This window comes from Pagrus pagrus (genome assembly GCF_965226575.1).
Source record: "Pagrus pagrus genome assembly, chromosome: 1".
NCBI classification, from domain to species: domain Eukaryota; kingdom Metazoa; phylum Chordata; class Actinopteri; order Spariformes; family Sparidae; genus Pagrus; species Pagrus pagrus.
Window position 1 is genome coordinate 23236370 of NC_140185.1, and position 23943 is coordinate 23260312.

Below are 23943 nucleotides of genomic sequence, written 5' to 3' on the forward strand. Positions count from 1 at the left end.
TGTAAACTGTGATTTTGATGTTCTTTTCTGTATACATGCGACGTCTATTGCATGTCTGTCCGTCCGTGGAAAAGGTTGCTTTGATGCAATTCCTTCATGTTTCTTGAACGCTTCATCTGTGGTAAACTGTAATAGTGCTCAACTGTTTGCACCAGTTGGCCAAAATTTTGCATTGCAAAAATTGTCCATGCTCTCCAACTGCCTGTGACAGCAGAGCATTTATATTTCCAGTATTAATATTAAATATGGTTTGTATACATTTATAACTGGAGAATAAAGTGAGGCCAAGCATCTCATGGCTCATGCATACCAAGATTTATTTAACTACATGTGGCAAATGATTCTAGTATTACTTAGGCTTTCTTTATTAGATCAAGTAGGAAAGTGTGGAGGGGGAGACAGCTGCTTAACTTACATTTTCAAGGTCTATGTACAAGACAATGGTTTGTAATCAATTAATAATTTATAAGCAATCAACGTTCATGGGCAGTTAACACAAACTGTGTTGATGACATTACAAAATAATGTTCACAATCTGACTTTGGGTCTGTAGCAATTCTCCATTATTCATGGAGATGGCTGTATTTATTACTTCAACTGCTTATCATTACACCGGCAATGTTATCAACCCTGAGAGGTCCCCAAATTGGGAAGAAACCTACATGCCTTGACATTTTCCAAGCATTTCACCAAGTCATTTTGTACATATTGCAGCCTTTACTGATTTTATACTATATCTCAGAGTAGAAGATATCTAACTTCTTTATAAAAAACGATAACTTAGTATACTCTCACATTTCTTACCCATCCCACACTGTCAATGTGCAACCGCCAGAGATCATGTCCCTCTGCATTTCTGTCACTGGCACATCAACAATTATCATGGAGGTTCTTTATTAAACAAAATCCTTTTTAAAACTGTACATTCACAATAGATATGGTGAGCAAAGGAAAAGGCTGGAGGTCAACTGTGAAAGGGCTTTCTTTCTCTAATGTTTCGGAACATCAGTGAATATTCGCAGTCCGTGCATTCCTTGAATCTCCTCTTTGAGTGCCTGTGGAGACAAAACATAACACACAACTGAGTAAACATCAACCTGTAGGCTACAAGTGTTTCACAAACATGTTCACCAATGTTATCGGGATAATCTTACAAACTCACAAGCACGGTTGACAAACAGATAGAGCATCATGGTGGTTTCATTCATTAATAACTAGAACTGAGCAGTATGTCACAAATAGCTTAGTACTATTCATCATTTTATATCGCCAGAGGTAATATGCTGGGCGGACTGTTATTCTAATTTACCTGGTTGACTAGTTGGTGTTGCTGAATGGTCCTTTTTCCTTTGAACTCACTGGACTCTATATGGACCTCATACATGGCTCCACAGCCACCTGAACACAACACAGGATCACAAAAGCAACAATTTCTCAAGTGTACAACCAGCTGGTTTCTTCCACAATAACAGATATAGATAATAACTACTATGATGTATTGACTTTCTTGAACATCTGGAATATATTCATTTGAGTAGTCTTGAGTTTGAACATTTCATTCACTGTAAACATCACAGGTTTAGTGAAGAGCTGGAGCAAGCTCATACATAATATATGGTTAATTACCAGTAAACTAAAGAGATAGCAATGGGGGAAAGTGGATGTTAAGGGAACATTTAAGTCTATTATAAGACAGATTTGCCAGTTAAGTTTAGCTAAATAACGTGTCAATCCCTATAACTTCACACAGCCAGTCCCCTGATAGATCTGTTTACCTGATATGTCCACAACTTTGAGCGACGAGGCTAACGGAAACTTCTCCTTCAGTATCTCTGCGATGCGTACCTCTCCGTCTGTTTGTGTGGACAGACATCTCTGCGCACAGCCAGAAACAACAACCTGAGGAGGCAGAAACGAGGAGCGACGATGAGCTGCGTCAAATTAGCAAACTGCCGTTAGCATCACAAACACACCGTTTGAGCCGCAGTGCAAGGACGAATAAAGTGTATTTACTTGATTACTGCGAAGAACCCGCAGAGCAGAGATCATTGTGTTGCCCAAGCTCCGCTTACAAGACAACATTGTGACGATGTGGCGTCAGTTTAACCACGGGACGTTTATTTAATCCACACCGGTTACTCAACAAGTCATGTCCTCAGACCTCAGACAGCGTCGTCTCAGCATTATGACGTCAGACATCCGGGTACTTCAGGGGGGTCATTTTTACAGTTTACAGTAAAATATTTTAAAAATGAGCAAAACAAAGGTAATAAATAATAATTAAATTACATATATGTTTAAGAAGAAAAACCGGACTGATTAATGTATTATTTTTGATAGATGAAATGTTAATCATAGTATTTCTAAGCTCAAAATGTTTTTTTTTTTTATGTTTCATATAGCCTATATTCATGAAACGTTAGAGCTAACTTAGCTAGCTGAGCTACAGTACAATATTTTGACCCATTTTTGCAAAATTCTATTATTACACTTAGTATGTCATAAAAACTAAAAATTATGACAAATAATGAAGAATTCATTGATAAAATAGATTAAAAATCTAAAACAATGAATGAAATCTGATAGTGACTGTACAGAAACACGTGGAAAAGAAGCTAGCTTTGCTAACTCTGAAACCTATTACTGTGAATTGTTTTCCCAAAGAACTTGCTCTATCTATCCTATCAAAAATGTCTTCTTTATTAAATGAAGACTGAAGCCTACATCGTTTGAGTCCAGACTGGAGAAAATGATACACAAAATATTGTCTTTTCATATGCAAAGTATACAAATTGTCCAGACTTGATCATTTTTGCGATGGACATTTTGACTTCACAAAGTAAGATAAGTTCTAATTTTATAATGTTTAGTTGGGAGATAAACCCATGTAAAATTAAAGGCTATCACCTTTTCACCATTGTTTTTAGTTCAACCTTCCATATCAGTCTGAACAACAACAGGCCCACGGGAAAGTTGATGCATCTGGCTCCTTCTAAAGTTCAGATTGACATTTTCATTGTAGGAGCAGGTCTGAATGAGAAGCTTATCTCTCTCTGCAGGTTGTGGGCCCCTGCATTAATGGAGGCAGAGGAGCAATTAGTGGCTGTTGACAGTGGGATCTGGTGCCTTTTCACTGCAGGCCTGGGTTTTGTTTGTGCACAAGAATTATGTGCACAACACAAAGCTGGACAGCCATCAAGGTAGCCATCCTAATGTCCTCAAGAGTTGCTGACGTCAGTGCCCTTTAAAGACATGATGTTCTAAGAGAGTCTGAACAGTGTGCAGGTGGTCACAGAGATGGAAAGCACCACTTTTCCCACACTGACTTTGCTGCTTCTCCTCCTCAGCTGGACATGTTATGCTGAGGAGGATACAGAGGCTCTCTCCTGTCCAGAGCACCAGGAGGGTTTTGATGGCTCTTGTTATGAATTTGTGGCTCTGCATCGATCCTTCCTCAGTGCCCAGGGATGGTGTGAGCGAGGCGGAGGACACCTGGCCTTCATCCTGAATGATGAAATCCAGCAGTTTCTTCAGAAGCACCTAGAGCCGGGGAAGGACTGGTGGCTGGGGCTGGCACCCGCTGCTCCAAACCTCACGCTCGACTCTGCTGCCTCGGAGGGTGAGAGGGCATGTTGATCTTTAGTTGTTATTTAGATCATTAGTGAGTTTACATATATTTGAGGGCTCTGTTGGCCAACTGGAATAAAAGTGGTAAATATTAAAAATAAAAGCCTGTAACCATTTCAGAAATAAGTTAGTATTTGATATATCTGTGATCGATGATTAAATATCTAATAACTGAGTGAAAAAATGTCACAAATAAGGATTATTGCCTTAGCTACTATCTCATTAGGCAGCTTGCATGTCCATTGTAGAGACCTGCAGTGTGGTTGTTTACTGACATTTGTTAGAGGACTGATGTGTTAAGATATCTCCCTCAATCAGCAGGTGTAAGAAGAGATATTCCTCATTCATTTGAGCGTCTCAATTGGCTTGCTGTCGAGTGGCTTGATTTACAAATGTGCCTTTTATTCCCCCTCACAGAGGATGAGTCTTTGTCATTCATTCCCCCTGTCACCAGCTCAATCTGTTGCTTTGTTCTTTTATGATCCTGAAATTGCATCTTAACAAGCTTTTGTTAACATCTGTGGTGCTAACATTTTCTGCAGCAGTTTACCTGAGAAACAGAATTCAAAATCAAAGTTTGATCAATCTTATTTTTTTGTGATTTTTTGTCCTTTCCCAGGTTCCCTTGCTTGGCTGGATGGCTCAGACGTCAGCTATAGTAACTGGGAGAACAGTCCAGATGCACACACAGCCTGTGGACATGTCCTGAGACATTCAGGCTTCCAGTGGGAAGCCACAGGGAACTGTAGTCAGGAGCTCAACTTCATCTGCCAGTTTGGTACGCACTGCTCAATAAATAAATGTCTAGCATTAAACTTATGTTGTGTTTGCTCCCCTTGTTTGATTCTTGATTTTTTTCCCCCCTCAGATTCAGGGCGATCTATCGCGTGTGATGGCCAAAATGCAACACTGCAATGTGGTTCTGGTCAAGTTATAGAGATTGACGACGGCTTCTATGGTCGAAAAACAATTCACTACTGCCGATCTAAACTCACAGCCGCGCCTACATCTTCCCAGGAAGAGTGCAGCTGGATAGATGTCATGGATTCAGTCACAGGTATACAACAGTGTTTTCTTTATTTTTTATTTTACATAGAGAACTACTTTTTTAATGTTACATATTAACATTCTAGCAATTGTGATAGAAAAATACATGCAAAATATATGTATATATATATATATATATATATATATATATATATATATAATGACTTGACAAGTTATTTACATAACTCGCTATTTGGTACTTGAAATAATAGAACATTTTGTTTAAAGGCATATTTGCATTAACAATAGCATCTATGGGAACATATTTGACTTTGTTAAAGCCGCTGCAACAGAATACCTACGAAAATCCTCTTAAGCTATGTTCTTATTTCATGCTTTGTGTCAAACACAAAAGCCATGATTGCCCTGTGACTGCAGACAAAAGGATTAAATTTCCAGAGGAGACATTAGACAAATCCACTCTTAGGAGCTGAACAGACTTTGGTGTTAAAAATACATTCGCATTCATCTCAGTCTGGGATTAGTAATGCCACAGGAGTTCATGCAATTATGAAGCAAATATCTGGTGTTTCTTCTTATTGTTAATATACCTCTTTAAGAGCTATTAGATGCTATTAGACCCTCTCATTAGAGAGTTGGATAGGATGAAAATTGTACTGAATCGTTTACTTGACTTGTGTGTCATTCCAGCCCATTGTCACGGACTGCAGGCTTGCCAGGCTCCAGTTGATCTGACCTCTTTTGGTGAACCATGTCCTGTGCTGGGAAGTTACCTGTCTGTAGAGTACCACTGCAAACATGGTCAGATTTGTCCTTTTTTACTTCCACTATACGAGAGCACGAAGTCATGGGTTATGTGTAGTTAACAACTAGTTGGACTATCATGCTCAGACTATGTTGTGTATGTCTTGTACTCCTCTCGTAATGACGCAACCATATTTCTTATCCTTCCACCTTTCATCTCCTTTGACAGCAGAGCTATGTAGCCTCTCAAGCTAAACTTGCAAGTTGACTTTCAACTCATTCAAATGATTGCCTTGTTGAGTGAAACTTAGATGAGCTTTTATTACAACATGGATACATATAAATTCCTCTCAGGACTCCACCTGTTGATGACCAAGCTGGCGGCCGTCTTTGATAATGTCACCATCACCGTGAAGTGGCTCCTTCATCCTTTTCAGGGAAACCTCACGTGCAAACTGAATGCTGGAGACGGCCACACCATTGATCCATACAGCCCAGCAGAGTGAGCAACACTCAACCAGATAGAAAGTAAAATAGCAGTTCTCTGATTCTAGCTTTGGAAAATCTGTGGGTTGTGGACAAAACAAAACATTTGAGGATGTCATCTAGGGCTTTGGGAAACACTGATACATTTTTTTCATGACATTTTCTAGATAGATAGATAGATGGATAGATAGGTTTTTATTCATTGATTTTATTTATGTAGTAGTTAAACACTATTAAACCTTTCACTTACAGGATGGAGAGCACTGTGAGGCACATGTTCAGCCGTCCTGGTGTTTTTATGGTTGGAGTGGAGTGCAGCACCAGTGACTGGCATGTCACAGCTCAGAAATCCATCACCATTCAGGAGCCCGTCGGAGAGTTTGGTCTCATTACATGCTATAGCAGGAACATGTCAACAGATGGCACTAAATTCAATGCTCTCTATGGTAGACCTGTTCAGATCCAAGTTGAAGTGGAGGCAGGTAAGTCAGTCTTACACTGTAGGGGATAAACTCCTCAAATAAACCGCTTCTCCAAAAATACAGAATAATTTGACTCCCTTGTTTTTCTCTCCTGTAAATAGGTACAAATGTTTCCTACACAATTCAACATAAAGACCATGTGGTTGCAAACTCGTCTGTGGACACAGGGATCACACCCCACAACATCACACTGAGTGCCCCTGTGCTCGAGAAGCTTGGACATAGCTGCCACAACCTGACTCTAACTGCCTCTAACAGGGTCACAGCCCACACAGTGTCCACTGGTCTGGAGCTGTGTCTGCTGGAGCCTGTAGAAGGCCTGCAGGCGTCAGTGACAGCAGAGGGAGACGACTGTCCAGACTCTACCGATCTCATCATTGGTGTTTCATTGGAGCGAGGAGCCCCTGTGGAGCTGCTCTTCACTCTGACTGGAGCCGTGGACACTATCTCTGAGACCAGAGACATGCTTAACGGGAGCTTTCAAGCTTATACATTCTCCAGCCCACTTGAAGGTACTTCAGCTTAAGCTGTACTGTAATTAAATGAAAACCCATAGCATATAATGCATGTGCTTAGTCATCTTAAAAAACATTTGTTTTGGTGAAGGATTGTTGAAGGTGAAGGTACGAGCTGTGAATGCCTTCTCCACCTCTGATGTGGACGTGGACTTGAAGAACATACTTCAGGCTTGTCAGAATTACTCTGACCGGTCACCAGATGAATATAGAGACACAGTATGTATAGGATGAGCGTGATCTGTGCATAAATGTATTTCACCTAACATTAAATTATCAATATGTACATGTTTGTTTCTGTTGCAGCACAATGACTTTGTTTCCATCCACAGACAGGTAATGTGAGTGCAGACGGCTTTGATGACTTGAAAATAATTGCTACTCCAAACACTTTGGTCGACTACACTCAGAGTGTCACACTGAGCACAACTGGGACTGAATCATTACCCAGCAAAGGACTCACATTTGAATGGAAATGTAGTAAGTGCAACAATTAATTCACCACTTAACGTTTTAGTTTTTAAAAGTTAAATTATGTTTAAAATAATTACACAGGGTGAACACAGTTAGAGGAACATCTGATCACCAGAAAGGGAAGCTGAGTGCACCAATACAATTCATCTCTACCAGCCCAACTTTCACTTTGATTCAGCAGAAAAGCTTTCATTTCATGGTAGATCACCATTACGTGATCAATCATCATATTTTGATCCAAGTGATCAGAAACCTGCGAAGGTCCTCTGGTTTCACATATTCTGGTTTCCATCAGCATACTCTAACTAGCATATTCTGGTTTCTCAAAACCACGATGAGGGTTTATTCAGATTTCTGATGATGTTTGTATGTCAATAGAACACAGAACCTCCAAAAACACACTATCATAGCTGGGACATTACTTTAGATATAAACTCACTGTGTCAAAGAGGTGTTGATTCAATTGGATGATGGTTTCTGAGGTTGAAGTTAGTGGTGTTGTTCTACTACAGGGTGTGTTGTGAAACTTCCTACTTTTCTAATGCAAGACAAGGCTGTATGGCAGAGTGAAGGCTCACTGAATCTAGCTTGTGTTCAGGTCTTCACCATGCCATTGTCCTTTGAGATTTAAAAACAGAATGACACTCTTAGATGTAAGCCCACTGTTGATTTTTTAAAGATCATTTCTCACACCTCTTACACCCTTTTGCTTTGGCGACCCCTGGTGGGGGTCAGCACCCTAAGGTTGGGAAACAGTGTTTTACTTGGTTGCTTTGTGTTCTTGTTATTTTGTCCATCCCATGTAATTGTGATTCATATTTTTTTGTTCTTATATACAACAGCAGCACTGTAATCTCTATTTTTAAGTTCTACCTCTGCTTCTTTTCACACAGGAGGAGAATGCAAGTGTGGAAACAAAACAAAGGGTGAAACTCGTGTTGTGGAAAAAGACTGCCTTCCAGACCCATTTGATATTTTTCTTTACGCTGTAATTGTGAGGAGAACTACCTGGTTTAGGAAATCTGTTAAACTTGCTTCAGATTCACAGTGCATCACTGTTGTTCTGAAGGAATTCACAGACGTCACCATCAGGTAAAGGTTGTCCATTTGTTTAAGCCCAGATATTCTCAAAATAGTTACTCTGCAGATCATTGCAGGGGTTGACATACAACAAATCTTGTAAAGCTGTATATATGTAGTTGGAATGGGTTATAGTTATATATTTACTTTTATTCTTGCAGTTGTGATAATTGTGCTTCAGTAAATGTGAACAACGATGTAAAGCTAAAACTGAGTTGTGAGACAACTTGCCCAGATGTAGTTTGGCATATTGAGGACCCCAAACCTTTGATGGTGAGTCTGAATCAGCATATGCATCATTAATTGATTTTAAACTGTTGCCTGAGAGATTAATATGTCAAACACTTACAGTATTAACCAATGTTTTTTTTTTCCAGGAGGACCTTAATAGATGTTACTCCAAAGCAGGTAGAAGGCCATCTATTGAGAAGCAGGATGGCAACACTGAGTATGTTGTACATAGCCAACATCTGAAAGCTTCAAGGGACAGATTGCACAACATCAGTGTGATTGCTTACAGTACGTTTTCATCCCATTGTCAATGATCACTTTTAGATACAGATTAAGTGTTAATATAAATAGGGATTTAAGCATTTTTGAACGACTCTTAAAAAGCAATGCTTCGTCCGAGACTATGTATTAATTTTGTTTGCTTAAAATGAAGACGTTTTTCCACTTTCTGGCTTTGAAAGAAGCTGATAAATCGATTTTTTTACTTGTGTGTTTTTCTTTTTTACAGGCAAGAAGGAGCCAGGTTTTGCCAAATACACGTTACCGATACCAGGTCCTGAACCAACTGAACCAGCTGCAGCTGCCACACCTACAACCCCCAACCCCCCCTCATGTAGCATCTCTCCAGGGTCGGGAACAGTCCTCGATGCTTTTGACATTACCTGCACAGCAAGCTCTTTCTGCTCCACAGGATGCTCTTACTGCTTCAAAACAGACACAGGTGAGAATTTGCACCACTGTCCCTTTTGATTTATTTCACTTTTAAACACATTTTAAAGTGAAAATCATTGCCTGTTATTCATTTTAATGTTATGACTATTGAACAACCCATAAACTGAGACATAATCAAGAATTCATCACGACTTTTACTAAATTGTCTCTTTTATCTTCAAGGCCAACATTTACGCTGCAGTAATGCAAATGAGGTGAAATCTGTCTTCTTGCCTCTCGGAGATAAGAGCAACAATTACAGTTTGTCTGTTGTGGTGACTGTGAAAAATGAATATGAGGAAGCCAACACCACGGTCTCCACTCAGGTTTGTCATCTACCATGATCAGAAAAATTAAAATTGGCAAAACAGGCTGTCCATGTAAAAGTCTTTGAATAATTGATGATTGTTAATGTTCCTCAAGGTGAGAAAAAGCAGCTCCGGCACCTCTGTGGATGCTCTCCAATCTGCAGTGGAGGATACTGTGAGTCAGTTAGAGCAGCAGGGTCTGCTCTCTGGCGAGGCTCTCGGACAAATATTTACTTCAGTTTCTGATATGTTGAACAAAGAGGCCGGCCAAGATCAGAAGGATGCAAGAATGAAGGTAACAGAATGATATTTGTGAGGCTTACAACTAGAAGTCGACCCATTAATCAGTTTGGCTAACCTAGATTTTGGACGTTTTTGATGTTCAGTTTATTAAGTTTTTATTTTGAGTTTGATGTTCAATGATCCAGATGTATTAATAACTTAGACTTAAATGTTCAGTTCATCAGTTATCCAGTTGCTAATAAAGTCAAAGATAAGTATTAGTATAGTATCAGTATTTTTTTCCCCACATGTGAAGGGCTATTTGTCGATTAATCACCTATCAGCTTTTTCCTGTTTCAAACTAGCAGTAATGCATCAGCCTTTAAAAATCCTCTATCAGTTGACTTGTTTTTACAACTCGCATGGAGAGCAACGTGATGTTGATCAGAACTTCCTTCCCCTTTAGCTCAGAGAGCAAATGTTGACCAGAATGACCACAGTTCTTCTGGAGACACCCAGCAACACCACTCAGGGAGTGCAAGTGACGGCCAGAGCTGTGGCTGGACTCACTCAGCGTCCCGACGAGCTCAGTCCAACTGCTCAAGTACCGTACAGTATATCAGTACAACAACATTAAGAAATCTACAAATGTCCATTGGAAAACAGGCAGTACAGACAGCCCTTTGTAAATAGGCAATGATAATGCTTAATGGAAGATTTTGCTGATTTCTGTATAGCAACGCCAGCTGTAAATGACATCTTAGCCATTGTTTCTTAATTAAAAACAAGCTTAACTTTTTGGGCATGGACTCTCTAGAACTGATGTGCCGTTAAGGATTCAAAGCATTTCATTTTTGAATACGACTCGTCAATAAGTGCAATCTGCAGGAACATGCAGACCATGCTACTTACAAGCATTTTCAACTGCCTTTCTCATCCAATAAATAAACTGTATTGCTCTAGATATAATGTCCATCGGCTCTCCAATCTTTTTCTGTTGCTTTATTTTCTCTCCAGGAAGAAGCGGGCTCATTGTTGGTGGACCTCAGCTCCTCCCTCAGCACTGTCAGCGTTAATCAGGAAGACGGAGATGATGGAGAAGTTGTGCAAGCTGCTACACCAATAGTTGAAGCAGCCAGTAATATTTTGAACGTTTCATCAAATGTAAGGAAAAAACTATCACTGATTACTTGCTAAATATCTATCTTTCCTCTGTCCTCTATGGTCTTTACCAAACAAGATGATTTATGTTTTCATCAGAAAAAAGTCTCAGAGTTTCTTCTCACTGGGATCAACAATGTCCAAAGTGCTTTGCTGATTAATAAAAGGCTGAACGGAGAGCCTGCCATCATTGATTCTGGTCAGATCAGCGTGTATGTCAACAGGTAAGAGATGACTGACACTGGCTAGAACATGTACTTGATAAACTAGGGTTTGCTGAAGTCACTAAGAAAATTGTGATTATGCTTCCTGCAGAGTGTCTCCAGGAAAGATGCAAATGCAGGATATAAATGTCCAGAAGAACAGCTCCTCCAGATTTTCCTTCCCCACACTGCCTGCTCATATTGTCTCTCCAGACGAGCCAGTAGATGTCAGAGTAAGTGTGTGTACTGTGGGGGACACACAGGAGTGTATTAAAAAGTTTGTTTCCACGGTAGGAGGGGTCAGCAGTGTGGGATGTATAAGCTTTTCCTTACCGTTAAACACCCGTAATACCCACACCAGTTAAAATGGCAGCAGTACCTTGTTCATTCCTCATAAATAAAGACTCCTTATCTGGAAACAGAAAATGGAGGAACGAAGCGTCGAATCTCAAAACTTTGTTAAAATCTGACATCATCTACAGCTATGGAACCAACAGAAATAAAGTTATGAGTTACATTTTTGCACAAATTGCCCTTTCTATGTGCCCACTTCCTTCTAGATGATGAGTTTTGAGACAAATCCATATTCTTGGAAGGAGGACAACATCACAGGAGCTGTCGGATCCATCTCTCTCACCAGAGTGAACGGCACTGTCATCCCTGTAGAGAACTTACCTGAAGAGATAGAGGTAGTATTTCGTAGAGGTACTTTTAGTTACTTTGGATTGCACTGGTAGACTGTTCAGAATGATGTGTTTTCTGGCTCATCAGATTCTCTTGCCAAGACTTGACGTCGGGCAGGAGAACAGCACAGTCCTGGACCTTGCCAATTTCAGCACATTAATAATTGACGTCCCCTCGCCGGATGTAACACTCGTGCTGAAAATGGAGCCGTCTGAAGACATTTCCTTCATGCTATTCCTGGGATACAAAGATTATCCAAATGATGAGAATCATGTGGCTAAGACTCAGATCCCTCTAGAGAATGCCACAGACGGTAATATAAAACAGATTTACTTTTTATAATAATATGTCTGAAAGTCACATTTAAACTGTACTCAAGAGAGAGGCAGTGTGGTGTATTGATTATCCATTACTTCAAATTTCCTTTATGTTTTGGGTGAATTTATTTAAAGTCGGACAGGCTGAATACAGTTCTGTCATTTTAACACAGGGGAGAAATACACCTGGGTGCTGAGCCCCAAAGACAGAACAGGAGATGTTGGAGTGCACTACCTTGTTATGAAGCCAATCGTAGAGCCAGGCGTCAAATCCGTCAATGCCACTGTTAATGTAATTTCCATCGCTGCCCAGTGCAAATACTGGAATGAAACTGAGTCTTCTTGGAGTGAAGACGGCTGCAGAGTGAGTTAAAAAACAATAACACATATCCGCAGTGGTTGTATCAGTACATTCTTGAAAAGTGAGCTGTGGCATTTCTTTTTCTTTATTTCTTCATACAGGTCGGTCCGCTCACAACGCCTCTGGTCACTCAGTGCCTCTGTAACCACTTAACTTTCTTCGGCAGCTCTTTCTTTGTCATGCCGAACTTAGTGGATGTGTCACGCACCGCAGAACTCTTTGCTACTTTCACCAGCAATCCTGTGGTGGTGTGTTTTGTGGGGGCCATCTTTGCTGTTTATGTCATGGTTGTTGTGTGGGCGCGCAGGAAAGACATCCAGGACTCAGCCAAGGTACTTCTCAGTTAAGACTTCCACCACATAATGTCATTGAATCTTTGAAGTGCCAGACAATTTGGGAAGCTCAGGCTTTGCTGCTCACACATATAATATGAAATCCTCACAGTGTCAGTACCACAGCAGACTGTAAATAATTAGGTGCAGCCCTACATGAATGTACCAATGAAAAAACTGCTACCTACTACAAAATTATTACATATTTTTGTGAGAGAGAACATCATTGTTTGAATTATATCTTATGTAGTCTCTGAAATGCTTTTCACTTTTCTTAAATTTGCTACTAACATGTTTAACATTTACTTTTTGTCATTGAATTAACCAATAAAAACGAATCCCTGAACACTGTGTCTTCCACTCTCTCATAGGTCAAGATAACAGTGCTCGAGGATAACGACCCGTTGGCTGAGTATCGTTACATGCTAACTTTCAGCACAGGGCATCGGCATGGTGCAGCCACCTCCTCTCAGGTCGGTGATGATCCACTAACAGAAAACATACCTGTCTGCTGCTTCTGTTGGATAACAGTTATGATGCTGACACAACTTTGAGTATGTCTGTTCATCTTGATTGTTTTAGGTGACGATAACTCTTCTGGGTACAGAGGGGGAAAGTGAGCCCCACCACCTGACAGACTCTGAGAAGCCAGTGTTTGAGAGGGGTGGGATGGACATGTTTCTGCTGACCACACACTTCTCCCTCGGAGATCTGCAGAGCATCAGGCTGTGGCACGACAACTCAGGAGCCCACCCTGCTTGGTATGAGTTACAGGGCAAGACTGACTGACTTCAATCACAGTTAAGCTTGAGTTTGTACTAATTAATGATGTTACACACAGGTATGTCAACAAAGTAATGGTGCAGGATCTGGAGAGTGGTCATAAATGGCACTTCCTGTGTAACTCCTGGCTGGCTGTAGATGTGGGAGAGTGCACTCTTGACAAGGTCTTCCCAGTTGCAACGGAAATGGATTTGAAGAGGTTTAGGTAAGACCAGCTATAGATCTGGTAAAAACACAATACCAAGCTTTTCACAATTTAATTTATTATCCTCCTGACTCCAATTATGCTTTTTCTTCAATACTTTCTAGTAACCTGTTCTTCATGAAGACAGCCAAGGATTTCCGTGATGGCCACATCTGGTTCTCTGTCATCAGTCGGCCCCCCTGCAGCACTTTCACTCGTGTGCAGCGAGTTTCCTGCTGTTTTTCCCTGCTGTTGTGCACAATGCTCACCAGCATCATGTTTTGGGGCATCCCTACTGACCCCTCTGAGCAGACCATGGACCTGGGTGGGTGACTAAATTCAAATATTCAGATAATTTAATTACATAACAGAATAATTTTAAATGAGTCTTATAAAAATGTTACTAATAGATTTTTGCATTGAACTTTTGGATGACAAAGTTGAACTGGTATTGTAGTGCTGACCTTTAAATTGAGATCTGTAGATGTGCATTCTTGTATCGAAAAAATCACATCTGTTTAATCTCAACTTACTTTGCAGGTCACATAGAGTTCACCTGGCAACAAGTTATGATTGGAATTCAAAGTTCGATCATCATGTTTCCTATCAATCTCCTCATTGTGAGCATCTTTAGAAACACTCGTCCTCGAGAGAAGTCCACCAGAACAGATTCAGCATCTAAACAGGGGAAGACTGGTCGAGTCTCTCCCTCACAGACTTCTTCCCCACATAAAGAGCTGAAGGACATCACACCAGACACTGTGATCAAGGTGAGGAAACAGATTCTCCTCAGTCATTTTTATAAGTAATAATAACTCTTCTGTTGTCTAAAGTGCTCGATGTGGTGTCTCCATTAGGACATTAAGAGGATTGCTCAGTCACTGTCAAAGGCCATGAAGAGTCCGCTGCCTGAGCTGGAGCTCCGGTCTGGTCAGCAGGCTGACATCAACACTCTGCTGTCTCTGGTGGAGGACATCATCAGACAGCAGAACCGAGCGGCGGGAGACTTTTACAGTGACGCCTCCAAGAGGGAACGCTCTATGATCCTCAGCTTAGGTGCAGTTAATCTACAAGGTAAAGCTTTACAGAGCTCTTCATATCGTGTGTTTCTGATTTTTATTGGCTGATCCAATTAAACAGACTTATTAAGAAGAAGAAAAAATAAGAAAATTGAACAATTTAATGGCCTTTTAATACATAGGAAAGTAGCATTTTATTCTTACGTCTCTTCAGCTGTATTTTCCTGATGGTATTTGGCTTGATTCATATTACTTTTGACAGGCAGATAAAAACTTTAATTTATTTTAAAAAAAAATTCTAAGTATTATAATTTTCTTCATCGTCAATTGAATTGAGGTACAGGAAAAACTGTATCTTTGATTTTATTTATTTATTGAGATAGATCTTGTGACTGTCAGTGGTCCAAATTGATTATGTTGACACGAAAGGACATTTCTTTGAATTGGTAAAGTCGAAATATATATATTGTCTATTATAGAAAATGAATAACCCTGAAGGATTTCTTGATTTTTTACATGGACAGAAGACAGTATGTGTGGGAGCCCTGAGAAGACCTCAGATGAAGCTCAGAAGAAGAGCAACAACAGCAGGTACCTGTACAGGCAGCTGCGTCACGTTGAGAAGGAGCTGGGCTTGTTGGGACCTTCTCGTTTTCCGAACCCGGGCAGCTACAACAGAGCCATGCAGCAGGTTCAGGGAATGAAAGGTCTCCTGGAGTACCGGCTCCCCTCGTCCAGCCTGGAAGGAGACCAGCTGGACGGCAGCCCCAGTCCAGAAGAGAGCATCAACGGAGACTCCGCCAAAAAGAAGTGCTGCCAAGGAGGACTGCCGTGGTGGTTTGTGTTTGTTGGCTGGATACTGGTGATCGCAACCAGCGGTGTGTCGGGATATTTCACCATGATGTACGGTCTGACGTACGGGAAAGACCGCTCTATAAGCTGGCTTATCTCCATGGTGGTCTCCTTCTTTGAGAGTTTGTTTATCACTCAACCTCTGAAGGTGAGCGACATTACAGTTCAACGTCAGAGTACACAGTGATAACATGTATAGCACTGCAAATGTGTAGAAAGTAATTCATAAAGTAAGCTTTCCAACCAATGTTCAGCCTTTTGTCCTTAAGAAATTGTTACAATACTGATACGTTTATCAATCAATCATTCAAGCTTTATTTAAATAGCACAATTCAAACATATCACAATGCAATCCAAAGTGCTATACAAGTGACAACATGGGATTTTAAGAAAACAATAGAATTTAGAGACTATTTATAATTAACTGATTAAAATCACATTTTGATATTACTTCTACTACTTCTTGTCACATCTCAAAACATATTAACAACAAGGCCCCGCAGAGCCAAGTAAATGATATTAATGTTTATGTGACACTGTCAAAGCCTATATTACAAAGTGCTTCATGCAATGCAGCAACTTTAATCAACACATTTTTAAATCATCACATTTTACATTAACACAGATAAAACCAGTTTTAGTCATTTAAGTTAAAAGAAATGTATTTAGAAAAATAGAGAAATAAAATAAGATGTATTCCTTTGTAAAATAATAAAATAATTCATTGATTCTTTGTTTATTGTCAAATGTATGTATATATATTGCTTTGCAAGGCTATCCATGACCGTCAGAGATGTCCTTCACAGTACTACAGCACATGCATCATTATAAGGTTCCCTGGTATTGAAGTGTGAAAATCTTCCGTCACAGGTTCTTGGTTTTGCTGCTTTCTTTGCTCTCGTTCTGAAGAAAGTTGACCAGGAGGAGTACGGAGAGCCTCAGATAGATGACAGTCTGAGAAACACAGGTACTTTTTTTTTTTCACAGTTTTCAACTTTTGCTTTAGTTTAAAAAAACAAAACATATCAGTCCAGTATTACTCTCATCAGATGATCCTGATGCGGTGCGTGCAGCAAGAAGAGACAGTACGTGCAGTTTCTATCAGCCGCCACCTCCCACTGACATCGAGAGGATGAGGAACAACATGATCAAAGAGCAGAAAGTCTTTGCCCTAATAAGGGAGATTCTGGGTAGGAAACCACGATAATACATAACAACACATGATGTAATGTAATACAATTTGAGATGCCGATGTAAGATATTTGCTTATGATGCAGTCTACATGGGATTTATGTGGATGTTGCTCCTGGTGGCGTACGGTCAGAGGGACCCCAACGCTTACTTTCTGACCCAACACATCCAACAGAGCTTCAGCAGAGACATCTCAGACAGTATGAGTATTCAGGATGTGTTCACCTGGGCAAACACAACTCTGTTGAGGAACCTGTTTGGAGAGCACCCAGGTCAGTATGTTGTGAAGTTATTAACTGTCCGACTCCCTTGCTTGTGTGATATAAAATATGTTAGTTGTGACTAAAAGTAGAATTTATAAGGACTGACTGTGATGAATAAAATCACTTGAAAATCTATCACAGGGTTCATCACAGATGGGAACTCCAAGCTGGTGGGTAACGCTCGTCTTCGCCAGGTGAGGGTGAACAAAAACTCTTGCCCTGTGGCTCCCTCCATGCAGCAGCCTGAGCGGGACTGCCATGCTCCGTACTCATGGGAGCTGGAGGACATGGGCTCCTACGGTCCAGGCTGGAGCCCCCGTGTGGCTGATAACGCCACAGTTAACCTTAATAGCCCATGGACGTACCAGTCCCAGGGTGAACTGAGGGCGTACCCCATCTGGGGCAGCGTGAAGCTCTACAGAGGAGGAGGATTTGTGGTGGATCTTGGGCCAGATTCACAAAATTCGAGCAAGTAGGTATTATACATTAGGTCAAGATAGATTTTCATCAATGCTGCTTACTCTATTGTTTTTATTTTGATTGAGAGACCCCTAGCAGCAGAAATTACATACTGTGCATCTAACCATGTTTTTTTCTCTTCAGAACCCTTCAGTATCTTCATGACAACACCTGGTTTGACGTGTACACCCAGGCGATCTTCATGGAGTTCACAGTGTACAACGCCAACGTCAACCTCTTCTGCATCGTCACTCTCATGCTGGAGACCACAGCCATCGGTTAGTAGTCAGAGTTCAGTTACCTGTGTGAGAGCTGCATGGACACTTTTTATGAGACTTGTGTTGTGTTTCCTCCAGGAGCTTTCCAGTTCCGCAGCGAGCTTCAGAGTGTGCGTCTTTACCAGTCGACCGGTGGCCTTCACGTCTTTGTCATGGCCTCCGAAGCAATCTACTTCCTCTTTATCATCTATTACATGTTTGTCCAGGTATGAATTCACCACACTTTGAATTTACTATCATCACTAGCAATGATAATTAAGTTCCTCACACAATCTCCTCTCGTCCTGACAGGGAAAGCTGATGAAGCAGCAGAGATATGCTTATTTTAAGAGTAAGTGGAACCTGCTGGAGCTGGCTATTATCATCCTCAGCTGGAGCGCGCTGTCTGTCTTCATCAAGAGGACCTTACTTGGAAAGCGGGACATTGAGTACTACCAGAACCACAAAGACCAGTAAGCAATAAGAAAAACACAACCCTTACAAGTGTATACTTACGGATCTAATCTTAATATTGGTATGAACAACAAGTTTTGCTAATTCATTGTACATTTTGCTTGTTTATTTTCTATTATCTAACATAGTGAAGCGAGTCAGTGCATCTCACACTTAAAGCTCAGAGAAAATACCTAATTTCCACCTTTAGAAGTTATGTAAAGTTATTTAAACTAGATTTTATCTCAATAAATAGGAAAACATTGTATTTGGTCATGCTGTAAGCTGCAAAGGTAACTTCTGCTATCTAAAATATAGACAAAAAAATTGGGTCTGGAACTGGAGGTGGACCATCATCCTGGGCCTTCCATCCAGATAGATCAAATTAAAAAACAATAACGGATTGTACTGTATTCTTATTTACACAGCAAGGAAGAACATATATTTGCAGCAGATTCATGAAAAAGTACCAACGCCAGTGCTATTCAAATATTTTACATGTATAAAATATCAGACCAATTCTATAAAATTTGGCAACCATACCTTAACTACATAGAGCCTGGGATCTCTGCCACTGTGCTGCAAGGATTTTCTTGACTGTTCTTTTTGGACATTAACATTGTAATTGCTGGCACCAGATGCATAAAACTCTTTAGATTCACGACTAAAACTGTATTTGTGCGTACACATGATTTATGGTACATCTGGCCCTGTTTCTGTTTATATCAGTCTGTGTTCTATTTGTTTTGGTTTGTTTGTTCTTATTGTTTAGTCTTTATTTGTCCTCCTGTAGGTGACATAATGCATCTATCCTCTACTTGCCGTAAAAGCTCAAACTAATAAGTACACATTACTAGATGGACTATTATTTCCTTAATCAATTCCAAAGCTCTCTCAATAGATTGTTAATACAAGACTCTGTCCTCTCATGCTCTGTCTCCAGATACGCCAGTTTCCATGAGACAGCCAAAGCTGATGCAGTGCTCGGGTATCTGATTGCCTTCCTGGTGCTGTTGGCTACAATCAAACTGTGGCACCTGCTGAGGCTGAACCCAAAGCTGCACATGATCACAGCCACGCTGCAGCGAGCCTGGACTGATATTTCAGGCTTCCTGGTGGTCATGACCATCATGTTCCTGGCCTACTCCATCGCTGTGAGCAGATTCCCACACTTAACATCAACATACTATACATTGTGAAATAAAACTAATTCAAAAGGTGATCTTTCATACAGAGCTATACTTTCTTCTTTTTTTCAGTCTAACCTGATGTATGGCTGGAAGCTGTACTCCTACAGGACTCTGCTGGATGCAGCACAGACCATGATCAGCCTGCAGCTTGGCATTTTTAACTATGAAGAGGTTGGCATTAGACTATTATAACTGTTCCTCAGGAGATTATGACAGGTGACCCCTCTTCAGTGTATGTCTTCCTCCTGATCCCTCAGGTGCTGAATTACAATCCAGTGCTTGGTGCCTTTCTCATCGGCTCCTGCATCGTGTTCATGACCTTTGTGGTCCTGAATCTCTTCATCTCTGTCATTCTGGTGGCATTCAGTCAAGAGCAGATACATCACAAGGTAACTCACCCATGCCAAGTCTGAACTGAGATGTTACCATTACAGAAACAGCCTCTCATGAAACATATATCTCACTGTTCTTACAGCCATCAGAAGAAGATGAGATCGTGGACCTGATGCTGATGAAACTCTGCAGTTTGTTTGGACTCAAATTTAAGCAACAAGGTGGCGACTGCCTAACTGAGAGGCCAGTTGTTTCATCTGCTTCAAATAATGGACTCTCGATGATTTCTTCTGGGAATATTCGTGATGGTTAAAATGCTGCTCAGAATGCTTTGCTTCAGTAATTGCTTGCCATAGCTTGCTTAATTTATTCAAACCAACGTGTTGATGCTTTGTGACTGAATATTAAGTCCTTACAACTCTATAAATTAATATTAATTAATATTTCTCTCCAGAGAAGCTGAAACACTGAGAGAATGTAGGAACTGAGGATGATATTTATGCTATGCACTGATGCACTGTATTTAGGCTGCAGTATATTTTGTAAATTTGTGTTTCTGTGACTAAATCTGGTACAACATGCTTTTATTCCAAAAAATATATTAATTGGTCGTGACACATTTTTGTTTGCATCAATCTAACAATCTTCATGCAAATGATGCTGCTACCTCTAGATATTCTTAGATTCAACAAGATATCATTTTACTTCATTTATATAGGCAAAATAACTAGTAATATGTAATACAATCTGGAGAGCTGTGAGCTATAAACATCTGTACAAACGTGATATCTTTTGCCAGTTGCCTTTAAACGCCTTTTTCACCATTTCAGTGTGTTGCTCCCACAATTCAACCGCTAATAGACACAGAAATGGAGTGGAGTAGATGATTGGCTCGATGTTTAAATGTCGTATTATGAATGTCATTCTCTTTATCATCAAATTATTACCAAGTTTAATCTTAAAACCAGTGCAAGAGTTTATATATATTCTCTAAACTTGCACAGGAATCCTATAAAATTTGGGAAATTTAGGGAAATCTACATTTATGTATGTGAAATGTACCAAACATAATTAATAAGTTCACAATAATGTCGTGTTTTTTGTGTTCAAAGTACATAATGACATTTTTACACTCAATTTTGTTATGATCATTCATTTTACACAATATACAGTTTTCCAGTCATATGCAACAGTCAAATAAATGTGTTAAAGATTCTGGTTTATCATTAGAAAAACATGCATTTGTTGTCAGTGTCTAAAGATTTAAAGAAATATAGATTTGTTGGATATATACTGTGTAAAATGTTGATGTGTACTTCTTCAATCTTATTAGTAATGCAATAACTACTTTCCCTCTTGGAGATATCGTCTTCCTTTCATAAAGTATATCATCATATGCTTGTTGCTGCATTTTGAATCCATAATATCGAAACCATATGTCATCAAAGGGGCTCTGCTATGAGGTGACTGATCTTCTGTGGAAATATCATACTTTAACCCCTACGTGGACATTTTTACGTATTGCGTCACCTGTGTGGGCGTGGCTCTCGGTGCCAGAGCAGCTCGGGCCGTTTGCTGACAACAACATGCGTCGTAGGCGGACCGAGGGGGGACACAGCAGCCGAGTGACGGCGGAGACGGTTTGCCAGCTATAAGGACAGGGTCAAGTTAACAACTACGGTTTAGTCCGAAAACAACTTTTAACATTTTGTGACAGTCAAGAGAGAGAAAAGTAAAGGACGTCCACCGACGTCACGCTGTATCTGAGTGAGGGGTGTCCGGTTTCTCAGTGTGAGGGATTGCGATGCCCTCTGACTTTACCACCCTTTTCAGCGGGGACCTCGACCTGAATGCTCCCAGAGCCTTGTACTCTAAAGGTAATAAAAGCCCTCTTTTTTTTGGTTCTGTATGTCGCTCATGTTTAGCCAAGTTTCTCCTCTTGTTGTAGTTTGTGAATATGTGTGTTAGCTAAACTTATCCACCCACCTGTGTTTGGTCGTAACCTAACTGTTCATGTAGCTGCTCAGCCCTCCCTTCAGTGTCATTTATCTGTAACTGCCTTCTGTCCGTCACATGTCTGCTGATAAAAGCGTTGAGTTGAAGTCTTGAACCTCTCTGCTCTCACTCCTCTTTTCCTTGCTTCCTGGAGCAAGGTGAAATGCTTTTTATTTTCCAAACTGAAGCCCTGAGCAGCTGCATGCACACCGGTCAGACCAGTTTACTTTCCCCCTGCCAGCTGAAAAGCAGTGCTGTCTTATTTTCTGTGGGTTGTTTGAATAAGCCATCAGTGCCCCCTCCCTCCCTCCCTCCGTACCACACATACACTACACTGCCCCTGAGACAGAGAGAGAGGCTCTGCTGGGCCCATAAACATCAACTGTGTCATCATCAGTATGGGAGCCTCAGGCTGCCCGCAGGTAGAATAACTGTACTGAACTGAACTCATGAGAGCAGGTGTAAGTCTGAAGAAAATAAAGACTGAACTCCAGGCAGGGGATTATGTGTACTGTGGCATGCAAACTCAAGGAGAAGGTTAACAGGGCTCCTGGCTAGCTTTTGACACTGGTTGCACGAGTGCGCCTAACTGTTTTAATTTAATTTCTTAATTCGTTATGTTGAACAGCATTTTTCATGACAAAAAGGAGTCAATAGCCCAATTCAAAATGATCTTTTAATGTTTGTTCAGCACAACTGACAAAATAATCCACAGAAAATATGTTTATTGGCTAATATTTGTTCAAAAGCAACTGCTTACACACTCAGTGTTTGTTAAATAAAAACATTTTTGCAGGCTTCATTTTTTGAAATTTCAGGCGTGAGACCAACGAAAATGTTTAGTCGCACTTGAAAGATTTTTGGGCACATGTGCGACCAAAACAGTCCCTCCCTGGAGCACTGGTTAATTATTTACCCATGTATCCATTAAATTGTTTCCACTCACACACATGTATGGAAATATGCTTATTTGCATCATAGTAAGAACATCCGTCATGACAGTGTGAAGAGGTATAGGGATGGGAATTAGAGAGTCACTCACAATAAGATACAACAACATTTATGATACGTTGCCCATGATAATGATAGTGTCACGATACAGCTAAATAATCTATACATTGCAAGTCAATCATCTAATGATCTGTTTAACTGAAGAATATGAAATACCCCGAAAAAGGCAAAGTGCGGGATTACAGAATCGACCTGTGCTGAGATGAAGCTATGTATAAAGATGTGCATAGAGTCTCAGTTTAGGGCCTCTTTATTACACACACTGACTGCAACTTGTCCATGTTCACATGTGGTGTCATCCCAACGTAAAATAAACTGGGAAAAGGCTCTAGTGCCAGAAAGCAGAACAGTTCAGGAGTTAATGTTTAAAGGAACTAAACAACTCTGCCTCACTAAATTCTTTTCAGTCTGTGTAAATTAAGTTTATAGAAGTTTACACCACAAGGACTCATACAACATATTGTCCCAACCCTTCAAAGCTAGCAAATGAAGTAAAGAAGATGATATCCATATTTGAGATGAGTAAATAATCTGGTAATGATATATCTGCTGATATACTTGCTCTCTCTCTTAAAAACATTACAAAAACAAACATTTCAAAAAACTGTTGTACATAAGCAGGATATGATACAGTCTAGAAACTAATTTAACTAATCAGTCTTTCTAAAGTACTGCAAACATATCTTTAGCATTTACATACTAACATTTCTTGTTATCCCTTGACTGATATACAGTAGGCTGTGTGCAGATTCTGATATATCTGCATCAGGGTAATATCTAACATACAATTATTCATTCAGGCTCCAATTTACAATGAGGTCAAGACTTCTTAGATGTTGTGTGTACCACCCAAAAGTAGCTATAGTGCGAAAGCTAGCAGTGTTCAGAACAACACTAGCCTCATAAGGCCCTTCATTCATTTTAATGTGTTAAATACTTCTAATACGTATCTATATACTGGACAAGTATTCTTTTGAACAACTGAATTACGACTACTCCCTAGACCA

General features: G+C 40.2%; 2 protein-coding genes across 2 annotated transcripts; one reads left to right on the forward strand and one right to left on the reverse strand.

Annotated features, from left to right (window-relative positions):
• Positions 1–298: 298 nt before the first annotated feature.
• On the reverse strand, positions 299–2175 carry bola3 (bolA family member 3). Its single transcript, XM_084361701.1, has 4 exons — positions 2014–2175; positions 1776–1899; positions 1310–1398; positions 299–1055 (listed from the first exon to the last, which is right to left on the reverse strand). The coding sequence occupies exons 1-4, from the start codon at positions 2080–2082 to the stop codon at positions 990–992; spliced, it is 348 nt and encodes a 115-aa protein (XP_084217827.1). The 5' UTR covers positions 2083–2175; the 3' UTR covers positions 299–989.
• A 2354-nt stretch (positions 2176–4529) lies between these two features.
• On the forward strand, positions 4530–21278 carry LOC311257973 (polycystin-1-like protein 2). The gene is made up of 39 exons (XM_084353973.1): positions 4530–4684; positions 5326–5436; positions 5734–5881; positions 6118–6347; positions 6449–6859; positions 6954–7081; positions 7195–7342; positions 8230–8428; positions 8578–8689; positions 8794–8935; positions 9156–9368; positions 9542–9684; positions 9782–9961; positions 10355–10492; positions 10906–11052; positions 11149–11273; positions 11365–11485; positions 11813–11941; positions 12024–12249; positions 12427–12617; positions 12716–12946; positions 13318–13419; positions 13529–13707; positions 13788–13934; positions 14039–14238; positions 14454–14683; positions 14771–14987; positions 15460–15932; positions 16655–16751; positions 16834–16974; positions 17062–17247; positions 17380–17710; positions 17842–17975; positions 18054–18181; positions 18267–18427; positions 19351–19561; positions 19667–19768; positions 19855–19986; positions 20073–21278. Exons 1-39 carry the CDS (start codon positions 4669–4671, stop codon positions 20241–20243), a joined length of 6831 nt encoding a protein of 2276 aa, XP_084210099.1. The 5' UTR covers positions 4530–4668; the 3' UTR covers positions 20244–21278.
• Positions 21279–23943: the final 2665 nt, after the last annotated feature.

Coding starts and splice junctions, on each gene's coding strand:
- LOC311257973 (XM_084353973.1), top strand. Junction 8,690..8,793: donor AGGACCCCAAACCTTTGATG/GTGAGTCTGAAT, acceptor TTTTTTTTCCAG/GAGGACCTTAATAGATGTTA. Junction 15,933..16,654: donor TTATCACTCAACCTCTGAAG/GTGAGCGACATT, acceptor CTTCCGTCACAG/GTTCTTGGTTTTGCTGCTTT.
- bola3 (XM_084361701.1), bottom strand. CDS start 2,082: ATGTTGTCTTGTAAGCGGAGCTTGGGCAACACAATGATCTCTGCTCTG. Junction 1,900..2,013: donor GGGTTCTTCGCAGTAATCAA/GTAAATACACTT, acceptor CTGCCTCCTCAG/GTTGTTGTTTCTGGCTGTGC. Junction 1,056..1,309: donor AACACCAACTAGTCAACCAG/GTAAATTAGAAT, acceptor TTGTCTCCACAG/GCACTCAAAGAGGAGATTCA.